Consider the following 10,396-nt stretch of genomic DNA (forward strand, 5'->3'; position numbering starts at 1 on the left):
TGTCAGCCCCATCCATGAGCATGCTGAGTCTGACAGCACAGTGTGTCAACGAGGATTTCCTACTGAGGAAAGCGGTATTGCATGCTCAAGAATGTGCTCGTTCTCATACCGCTGCTGCCATTTCAATGGCACTTGAGAACATGTTTGAAACTTGAAAAACATGAACACACTCCCTAGTGCCATTCAAACAACTGACTGGATAAATAAGCTAATCAACTGCGTCTGCAGCAGATACCCTCTGTCATGGCATTGAAACATCTGCTCAACAAAACTGCCCACACCGACCGTGGGGTTATAACTTAGACTGTGAACAAGCGATTCGGTGGCATTCTCTCTGAGCCTCTTTACTGTGTCACCACCATGCTTAATGCTAGGTACAAGGACTGCTACTTCGATGCAGACAAACAGGGTTTACGTGAAATGTAATGACGCTGGGCCAATTGTGTGCTGCCCTATGGGACTCCCAATCACGGCCAGATGTGATACAGCCTGGATTTGAACCAGGGACTGTAGTGATGCCTCTTGCACTGAGATGCAGTGCCTTAGACCGCTGCATCCATGTGTGTGCGTTAACTATTTAACTGTACTAGAATGCTTAAAAGGCTGCTAAAATGTTAAATATTGCTATTGTTTTTTGGGGGCATGAGAAATATCCAATATCTGTATCGGCCAAAAATGTGATATCGGTGCATCCCTAGTAAGAGCCCATCTGCAGCCACATTGGCCTTGCAGCTCTATCAGCTTAGACAGGGATACCAAGTCAATCAGTAGTCCTGTCCTTTCTCTATGCTGCTTTATCTCTCTCAGTAGCCCACAGGACTCATGGTCAGTTGGTCACGGCGTGTGTTGTATTTGTATGCATCTCAGGCTCTATGAAGGGCATGGGGCTGGGAGCAGGGCTGGTGTCCCCCAACCGGGTGTCTGTGGGTGTGTCCCTGTCACCAGCACGGGTCCCTGATGTCGACCCCATCGATGCGGCCGCCCACCTGCAACTACTGGGAGAGTCCCTGTCCCTCATCGGCCACCGATTACAGGAGACAGAGGTACACACACACCAACCACCTATTCCTTGTATCTTTTAACTTAGCTGTTGTGTCCAAATGTACTCTCTTCACCTACAACAGAAATGTCTCATTATCACGTTCATATGAGTAAAGACGGAACAAAGATTTGTGTGTGTGGCCACTAGACTAACTGCCTCTGCTCTCACCTCACTCAGGGGATGGTGGCGGTGTCAGGCAGTCTCTCTGTACTGCTGGACTCCATCTTGTGTGCCCTGGGACCCCTGACCTGCCTCACAGCACAGATCCCCCAGCTCAACGGATGTCCCCGCCAAGTCTTGGTAAATCACTCACCTTGCCATCTATTTGAAATGTTGTTCTGAAAGGTTTCATCTCCCACTTGGGCTGTAAAGTAAAAATATGTGGCTGTAGTGATGGCACATTGTGTGATAGCAAGTGTGTTGCATAAGGCCAGCCTGAAACATTTCTCTCCTTCTTTTATCTCTTTCAGTCCAACACATTGGACAACATTGCCTACATCATGCCAGGGCTGTGAAGCCAACATAAACATTCCTTTCCGTCTACTGAGTGTCCTCGCCATGAAGTAAAACGTTTGGAGGAGAGTGCCCATTATAGAAGCGTGGCTTGGGATGCAGACTATTATTTATGCAGCAAGACATTGGAAAACGTGGATATTAATAGTTTCAACAAGTTTTTAAAATGTATTTTAAAATTAGTTAATTTCTTCTTTTTTACTGAAACCTATTTTAATGAACACTCTTTTCTTTACCTCTGGCATATCTGTTAGCATCTTCAGATTTAACTGTATGTGCTTGTGGGTGTGGGAATGTGTGCGGGCGTGTGTGTTTTCTGTGTGTATACAGTATCTCCAGAGGCTAGTTTTTACCCAAAAGTACAAACCAGGGCCCAAGTCCACCATTGTTCCTCTTCCATCAACGTACCATGAAAATAATATATTTTGACAATTATTCATGTTTGTTTTACCACTTAATTGCATAATGACTTGCTCTTTTGTATATATGCTATTTTACTGAGTATTAAGGTTTAGATTTTGATTGTAGAATTAAATTTGTATACGGTAGAAACGTTTTGAAGCAACTGCAATCAAACTACTGTTGTGATATTTGTAGCTTTTGAAGCACAAAGCTGTAAGCCACATTTTCATGAATACATTTCTTCCTCTGAGTATACAGTATGGAAATGTTGACAATAAAAATGTCAGTGTCAACATGCAGACTGAGCATAGCAGACTTATATGACTGGTATGTACCACCACCACCTTCTTTCAAATACAGCTGTTGTTCTGACTACTAAACACAAACCAATGAATGAATAAGGCTTGTATATATTGTAACAAACCATTGTAGTGTATCAAGATAATTGACATTTTAAGGCCAGTTATACCTACAACTGAAATGGCTATTTTGAAGTGAGTAAAGGGAATTGTACATGAACTGCAGCAGCTGCTCGTGAATCCTCAGATTCCTTGTCAGATTGAGGATGATGTGCTCTTTTCTACAGAATAGAACTAGAACACTATGTCTGTCTGTGCTTCCACATGCCTCAATGCCCCAGCCAGGAGGAATGCAAAACCTTCCCGAATGAAGTGCTTTGGATTCTCTGTTAACCAAGAAGTAAAATCTAGCATAATTTGGTCAACTGCATAATTAATTTTGTGTTCATACGTTTTAGAAATTGAGAGAATGTTTGGTGATACTGATGATTTGTCGCCACAGATGGTTTGTTTACATAGCAAGTTAAGCAAACTAACATGGCTGGTTAGGATAATTAACGTGTCAGGTTAGGAGAACCAACGTAGCAGGTTGGGTGAAATGATGAAGCAGTTTAGAAGAACGAGGTCAAGGTTACGCCTCGATCACACTGACAGTGCAGGAATTTTGGTACATCAGAGGGACATTTCCGATGGAACGCTGCGTTGCAGAGACAGTTGCAATGCATTCTGTGTGGTGCATACGTTGGATTTATCAAACTATAGGCATAGACGACTTGACAGAAATGGTAGCAGAAGGTGAATGTTGAACTGTTGTTGCACGCATATGATGCCGCGTACCATTTTGCGTTACAACTGTTGGTATGATCGAGGCGTTCGGAAAAGGGCTCAGTTACAACGCTACGTTGTCAACAACTGTTGCCCCAACGCGACCACTAGAGGGTGGTGTAGGTCTACTTCATCTAGCCACGACGTAGAAATGTAAACAAACCATTTGTGGCGACCAATCACGATATGTGTATACGAAAGTGGCGACAAATAATCAGTATCGACATAACACAAGGGTCTTCAACATGTTCTTGCCCAGGGACCCCCTCCCGGTCAAACCGATTTTCCAGGGACTCCCATTCTACATTAGCCCCCGAAAAATATCACGTTTTGTCTTATCATTAGGTGAATTAAGTAATCATCATTTTAAAATTAATAGATTTGATCATTCGTTTTTCATTATTTTGACCTCCCCACATAAACTCTAGCATAGCCTATTATGTAGAAAGGTAACACAGAGCAGCTGTTTAACTAGTTAAACAATGGTTAGTCATGTGTTGTCAAACATGTATGTCAAAACAACAACATACCAGTAGCCAGTGGCACTGCCTATTTGCAGGTGCTTTTCAAAGCCTATGTCAGACACTCCAGTGAGTGTTTTTTATGTATTTTTATTTCACCTTTAATTAACCGGTTAGACAAGTTGAGAACAAGTTCTCATTTGCGACCTGGCCAAGATAAAGCAAAGCAGTTCGACACATACAACAACACAGAGCTACACATGGAGTAAAACAAACATACAGTCAATAATACAGTAGAAAAATAAGTATATATACAATGTGAGCAAATGAGGTGAGATATGGGAGGTAAAGGCAAAAAAAAGGCCATGGTGGCAAAGTAAATACAATATAGCAAGTAAAACACTGGAATGGTAGATTTGCAGTGGAAGAATGTGCAAAGTAGAGATAGAAATAATGGGGTGCAAAGGAGCAAAATAAATAAATACAGTAGGGGGAGAGGTAGTTGTTTGGGCTAAATTATCGATGGCCTATGTACAGGTGCAGTAATCTGTGAGCTGCTCTGACAGCTGGTGCTTAAAGCTAGTGAGGGATATTTTTGTAGTTCGTTCCAGTCATTGGCAGCAGAGAACTGGAAGGAGAGGCGGCCAAAGGAAGAATTGGTTTTGGGGGTGACCAGAGAGATATACCTGCTGGTGCACGTGCTACAGGTGGGTGCTGCTATGGTGACCAGCGAGCTGAGCTAAGGGGGGACTTTACCTAGCAGGGTCTTGTAGATGACCTGGAGCCAGTGGGTTTGGCGACGAGTATGAAGCGAGGGCCAGCCAACGAGAGCGTACAGGTCGCAGTGGTGGGTAGTATATGGGGCTTTGGTGACAAAACAGATGGCACTGTGATAGACTGCATCCAATTTATTGAATAGGGTATTAGAGGCTATTTTGTAAATGACATTGCCAAAGTCGTGGATCGGTAGGATGGTCAGTTTTACAAGGGTATGTTTGGCAGCATGGGTGAAGGATGCTTTGTTGCGAAATAGGAAGCCAATTCTAGATTTAACTTTGGATTGGAGATGTTTGATGTGAGTCTGGAAGGAGAGTTTACAGTCTAACCTAGATATTTGTAGTTGTCCACATATTCTAAGTCAGAACCGTCCAGAGTAGTGATGTTGGACGGGTGGGCACGTGCAGGCAGCGATCGGTTGAAGAGCATGCATTTAGTTTTACTTGTATTTAAGAGCAATTGGAGGCCACGGAAGGAGAGTTGAAAGAAGGTTTGTCTGGAGGGTTGTTAACACAGTGCCCAAAGAAGGGCCAGAAGTATACAGAATGGTGTCGTCTGCGTAGAGGTGGATCAGACACTCACCAGCATCAAGAGCGACATCATTGATGTATACAGAGAAGAGAGTCGGTCCAAGAATTTAACCCTGTGGCACCCCCATAGAGACTGCCAGAGGCCCGGACAACAGGCCCTCCGATTTGACACACTGAACTCTATCAGAGAAGTAGTTGGTGAACCAGGCGAGGCAATCATTTGAGAAACCAAGGCTATCGAGTCTGCCGATGAGGATGTGGTGATTGACAGAGTCGAAAGGCTTGGCCAGGTCAATGAATACGGCTGCACAGTATTGTTTCTTATCGATGGGGGTTAAGATATCGTTTAGGACTTTGAGTGTGGCTGAGGTGCACCCATGACCAGCTCTGAAACCAGATTGCATAGTGGAGAAGGTATGGTGGGATTCGAAATGGTCTGTAATCTGTTTGTTGACTTGGCTTTCGAAGACCTTAGAAAGGCAGGGTAGGATAGATATAGGTCTGTAGAAGTTTGGGTCAAGAGTGTCACCCCCTTTGAAGAGGGGGATGACAGCAGCTGCTTTCCAATCTTTGGGAATCTCAGACGACACGAAAGAGAGGTTGAACAGGCTAGTAATAGGGGTTGCAAACATTTCGGCAGATAATTTTAGAAAGAAAGGGTCCAGATTGTCTAGCCCGGCTGATTTGTAGAGGGCCAGATTTTGCAGCTCTTTCAGAACATCAGCTGACTGGATTTGGGAGAAGGAGAAATGGGGAAGGCTTGGGCGAGTTGCTGTGGGGGGTGCAGTGCTGTTGACCGGGGTAGGGGTAGCCAGGTGGAAAGCATGGCCAGCTGTAGAAAAATGCTTATTGAAATTCTCAATTATAGTGGATTTATCGGTGGTGACAGTGTTTCCTATCCTCAGTGCAGTGGGCTGCTGGGAGGAGGTGTTCTTATTCTCCATGGACTTTACAGTGTCCCAGAACTTTTTTGAGTTTGTGTTGCAGGAAGCAAATTTCTGCTTGTGACCCTTGGTTTTTCTAACTGCCTGTGTATATTGGTTTCTAGCTTCCCTGAAAAGTTGCATATCACGGGGGCTGTTCGATGCTAATTCAGAACGCCATAGGATATTTTTGCGTTGGTTAAGGGCAGTCCGGTCTGGAGAGAACCAAGGGCTATATCTGTTCCTGGTTCTAAATTTCTTGAATGGGGCATGCTTATTTAAGATGGTGAGGAAGGCATTTAAAAAAATAACCAGGCATCCTCTACTGACGGGATGAGATCAATATCCTTCCAGGATACCCCGCCAGGTAAATTGGAAAGGCCTACTCGCTGAAGTGTTTCAGGGAGCGTTTGACAGTGATGAGTGGAGGTCGTTTGACCCTGACCCATTACGGATGCAGGCAATGAGACAGTGATCGCTGAGATCTTGGTTGAAAACAGCAGAGGTGTATTTAGAGTGCAAGTTGGTTAGGATGATAACTATGAGGGTGCCCGTGTTTACAGCTTTGGAATGGTGCCTGGTAGGTTCATTGATCATTTGTGTGAGATTGAGATTATCAAGTTTAGATTGTAGGATGGCTGGGGTGTTTTGCATAATAATACCAAAGACAGTGTAATTTTGTATATTTTTGATCTTCACTGTTGGAGCGTGAAGCTTAAGAATTTCACTGTGCCCTGAAATTACATCTGAGACCCTGGCATTGTGATTAATAAACTAATCTAATCTAATTTGCTAAATATTATTGCTAAATATTGGGAGTTGATCAATAAAGTGTTCTCCTTTCTACTGCAGGTGCCATTTAAAATTCGTTTATTCTGTTGTTGCTAGAAATATTCATAAAAACATTGAAATACAAATATTTATATTTTCTTGGACCCCTGCAGTACCGCGGTTGAATACCCCTGACATAATATATTGCACATCCTTTTAAATTCTGGCAGATCATCGGCCTACACAGATTACATTTTTGGAAGTTTGAGCAAGTATGCCATGAACATATTGGTTATAATGATGTTGCATAATTTGTATTTGAAGAAGTCAGCCTACATTACTTTTTTTTTGTCACTGCGTCAAAATACCCTACAAAAACGTAGCATGCTAAAACAGGCTGTTCTTGAAGAGCAATGACTACGGCTACGCCCTGAAGACTGCAGAAGCACACCGCACAGACCGATCCCTCTTCTAGTGAGTCAAGACGTAGGAACGAGGAAGTTGACTAGAGTGCATACTAAATACGGCAAGAATATCTGGCAATATCCCACAAGCAAGAGATGGCATCAGGTCCCCCACAAACAGGTACGTGTAGCCTGCCAATTATTCACGAAGGTTTCAGGAAGTGTTGACTTCGCGTTCGTTTATGACTGCTTCATACTCGCTTGTGCACTGTAAACTCGCCACAAACGCACTTCGCGGCCTGTCAGTTTTTAGAATGTGAGGGAGGCTATCTTCGCACTGGGATTGCGCTGATGTCTGTATTTTGAAATTCGATGAAACGTGTTTATCGTATTCTACATTTCATAGCCCAGGGTTTCCCACACTCGGTCCTGGGACACGTTTTGGGGGTTTTCACTAACACTATACAGACGATTCAAATAATAAAAGCTTATATGAGTTGGTTATTTGAATCAGTTGTGTAGTGTTAGGACAAAAACAACAACGTGCGCCCAGGGTTTGGGGCAGGACCGAGTGTGGGAAACACTGGTATATTCTATGAGATGTTTTGTGATTTGAGTTTTTTTTTTTTTATCTCACAGGAAAAATATGTACAATGTCTTCATTGTTACAATACATATTTTGGCAGAACTTTCAGAGATACCAAAGTATTTTCTTATTGAACAGTACTAATGTAAACGGAAAATGAAAGCAGAGATCAGATGACCGAAGCTCGTGATGTGTGCGGCTACTGAATCCTCCCTTTCTAAGAACACTCCATCTCCTCGCCTTGTCCCAATGCAGAGCTGAGGCTGGTTCTGCTTGGCCGGACAAGAGCAGGACAGAGTGCAGCTGGAAACGCCATACTGGGCCGCCAGGCTTTCCTTACCCAGACTGCCAGTGAGCCAGCTGTCACTCAGGAATGTGAGAAGCACAGAGGAACCATAGCAGGGAGATGGGTAAGATACTTTGTTGATTCTTTACAAGGACAGTAGCCTACACACTGATCAAATGACTTAAATGTCAACCAGAGGTTCTAACATTACACACTGTTTTTGCCTGCAGGTATCAGTGGTAGTCGCCCAAGACTGGTTCTGCTCAGAGCGCCCCCCGGAGGAGGTGAGGCACCATGTCTCCTCTTGTGTGGCCCTGTCGGCCCCGGGGCCTCATGCCTTCCTGCTGTGTGTCCCTGTGGACCGGCCGGCTGACATGGAGCTGCGGGCCCTGGAGGCCCTGGAGAAGGTTTTTGGCCCCACTGCAGTCAGTGGACACACCCTGGTCCTCTTCACCCACACAGACCAGATGGTTCTGGGACAACAGCTGGACGAGTACATTGCCACCAGACGCAAAGACCTACTGGAGCTGGTGGTGATGTGTGGAGACCGCTATCACTCTCTGGAGAGGAGGAGTAGAGGAGAGAAGGATGAGAGGAAGAGTGTGGAAGAGCTGCTGGAGAAGGTTGAACAGACTGTAAAAGAGAGCGGGGTGGAGTTCTACAGCTGCCCCCTCTACCAGGAGGCTGAGGCCAGGGTGAGAGAGAAGCAGGCAGAGATAGTGTGGCAGAGAAGAGGGGGAGAGGTGCTAAATGAAGAGGTGCCCTCCTCAGCCTCTCCTCCAGAGCAAGAGCTAGACGATGAAGAGATGGCAAGAGTTAGGGAGGAGGCAGAGAGGAGTGTGCACAACCTGAACATAGACACCGAGGGTATTGCCTCTCTTTCTCCTGCCTCCTCCTCTCCATCAGTTCTCTCGTCCTTGTGGCAGGCGTTGACAGGGTGGCTGAGGAGGCTGCCCAAGATGCTGAGGATGGAGTCTCTGCTGGGGTCTTTCGTTGGCCTGTTTGTAGGTGGGCCCGTTGGGCGGATGCTGGGGGCCACTGTGGGCTCAGTAGCCACTGAAGTGGGGAGAAGGAAGACACCGAAGACAGAGAAAAATAAATAATGTCAATGGGATCTATATCTCCAGTTATTAACATTAAAGGGACATTTCACAATTCTTCAACTTCATATTCATCATCTCCAGCACCACCTCAACATCAACATATGTGAAAATTATGCATTTTTATGTTTTGTAGTAAAAAATATTGAGAAAGATAAGTATTTTCCAATGACATCAACCATTTGCTATTTTTAATAATGCCTACTCACAATTAGTCATAATCATCTTCCTCTTTATTTTTTACTACAAAACATAGGAACGCACCATGTTTTTCACATGTTGATGTTGGGGTGGTGCTGGAAATGGTGAATATAAAGTAGAACAATTTTAGTTTCCCTTTGTCATTTCACTGCACTTGTTTTATTGAGCATTAACACAATTGGCTTGTATTTGACTAATGTACAGTAATCACGATACTTGTTCTAATATTTGTTGTTTCACTGCTGGCATGCCTTTTTTGACTGGTCATATTTTCAAAACCAATTATTATAGAAGGTATGGTAGGGTCTACTAAAGACTACAAGTAAAGGGTAAGTTACATACATGATCCACTTGGTGGCGACGTTGACCAAAACATTGACTTTATACATTAAATATTTGAGCTCAACTGAAAATGAATACCTTACTGCTAACTTAAGGAAATAAAAATAAAATTATCTCTAAGGCAATTTGTTGTGTCCTGTATATGTCACACAGTTGATACTTTTAAAGCATACAATTACACATTTCCCTCAGACTGAATTTAGCCATTTATTGGCCAAAATGTTCAAGCACTATATTTAGGAGTTGAGTATAGGCTACATCTCGAAAATAAGACTTTCACATGATGCATGATAGATAACGGAGACCTCCGTTATAGACGGACTATCTGCAGCAGTGTGTGTTAGCTGAGGACAATTGCTGGAGCGTATAGAGGGCGTTAATAATAGTGGTGTGGAGTCCTAAGTGAAAGTGCCTCTGACTTTGGAAAACACTGAAGCACTGCTCTCAAAGCTTCCTCTTTTCTCTTTATGCAAGGGCAGGTTACGGGTTTGACATTGATGTAATTGATACTCTGTTAAAACCATCAGTCAAACCCATCTTTACATCTCTCTCTTTAAGGTTCTCTCCCTCTCTCTCTAAGCTGACAGAGACCCTGCCTGTGGAACAGCTAGGCGTTTCCGAAAGTGGGTGGTCCGCCGGGGGAGGGAGGGAATTAGTCCAGCTCTCATGTTTCCCGAGAAGAGAGGGAGGAAAGGAACGAGAAAGAGAGAGTGGGGAGAGAGCGAGAAAGAGGAGAGCGTGAATATGTGTGCACAAGCGAGAGAGAGAGCGAGAGAGAGCAGAGCGTGAATATGTGTGCACAAGCGAGAGAAAGAGAGCGAGAGAGAGAACATGCTCAGGGATTACATCTGTCTTCCAGATGTGGCCTCCACAGTTGTCTGAAACGGGGGGGAAAAAAGAAAGTTTAAAAGTAAAGGAAAATTGGTGCTAAACA

The 10,396-nt window shown here is 44.1% G+C and overlaps 2 protein-coding genes across 2 annotated transcripts; both read left to right on the forward strand.

The window, feature by feature from the left end:
• The first annotated feature begins 871 nt into the window (after window positions 1–871).
• Window positions 872–1,581, forward strand: LOC124019172 (HMG box-containing protein 4-like). Its single transcript, XM_046334559.1, has 3 exons — window positions 872–1,043; window positions 1,220–1,342; window positions 1,513–1,581. Exons 1-3 carry the CDS (start codon window positions 873–875, stop codon window positions 1,555–1,557), a joined length of 339 nt encoding a protein of 112 aa, XP_046190515.1. The 5' UTR covers window position 872; the 3' UTR covers window positions 1,558–1,581.
• Window positions 1,582–6,905: 5,324 nt separating this feature from the next.
• LOC124019171 (GTPase IMAP family member 7-like) lies at window positions 6,906–9,587 on the forward strand. The gene is made up of 3 exons (XM_046334558.1): window positions 6,906–7,128; window positions 7,789–7,943; window positions 8,050–9,587. Exons 1-3 carry the CDS (start codon window positions 7,104–7,106, stop codon window positions 8,920–8,922), a joined length of 1,053 nt encoding a protein of 350 aa, XP_046190514.1. The 5' UTR covers window positions 6,906–7,103; the 3' UTR covers window positions 8,923–9,587.
• Window positions 9,588–10,396: the final 809 nt, after the last annotated feature.

The sequence above is a fragment of the Oncorhynchus gorbuscha genome, unplaced genomic scaffold, assembly GCF_021184085.1.
Source record: "Oncorhynchus gorbuscha isolate QuinsamMale2020 ecotype Even-year unplaced genomic scaffold, OgorEven_v1.0 Un_scaffold_7375, whole genome shotgun sequence".
Classification (NCBI taxonomy): domain Eukaryota; kingdom Metazoa; phylum Chordata; class Actinopteri; order Salmoniformes; family Salmonidae; genus Oncorhynchus; species Oncorhynchus gorbuscha.

Excerpts from the sequence above, each read along its gene's own strand:
- LOC124019172 (XM_046334559.1), top strand. The coding sequence starts at position 873 with ATGAAGGGCATGGGGCTGGGAGCAGGGCTGGTGTCCCCCAACCGGGTG. Across the intron at positions 1,044-1,219 it reads ACCGATTACAGGAGACAGAG|GGGATGGTGGCGGTGTCAGG; the intron begins GTACACACACAC and ends CACCTCACTCAG. Across the intron at positions 1,343-1,512 it reads GATGTCCCCGCCAAGTCTTG|TCCAACACATTGGACAACAT; the intron begins GTAAATCACTCA and ends TATCTCTTTCAG.
- LOC124019171 (XM_046334558.1), top strand. The coding sequence starts at position 7,104 with ATGGCATCAGGTCCCCCACAAACAG. Across the intron at positions 7,129-7,788 it reads ATCAGGTCCCCCACAAACAG|AGCTGAGGCTGGTTCTGCTT; the intron begins GTACGTGTAGCC and ends GTCCCAATGCAG. Across the intron at positions 7,944-8,049 it reads GAACCATAGCAGGGAGATGG|GTATCAGTGGTAGTCGCCCA; the intron begins GTAAGATACTTT and ends TTTTGCCTGCAG.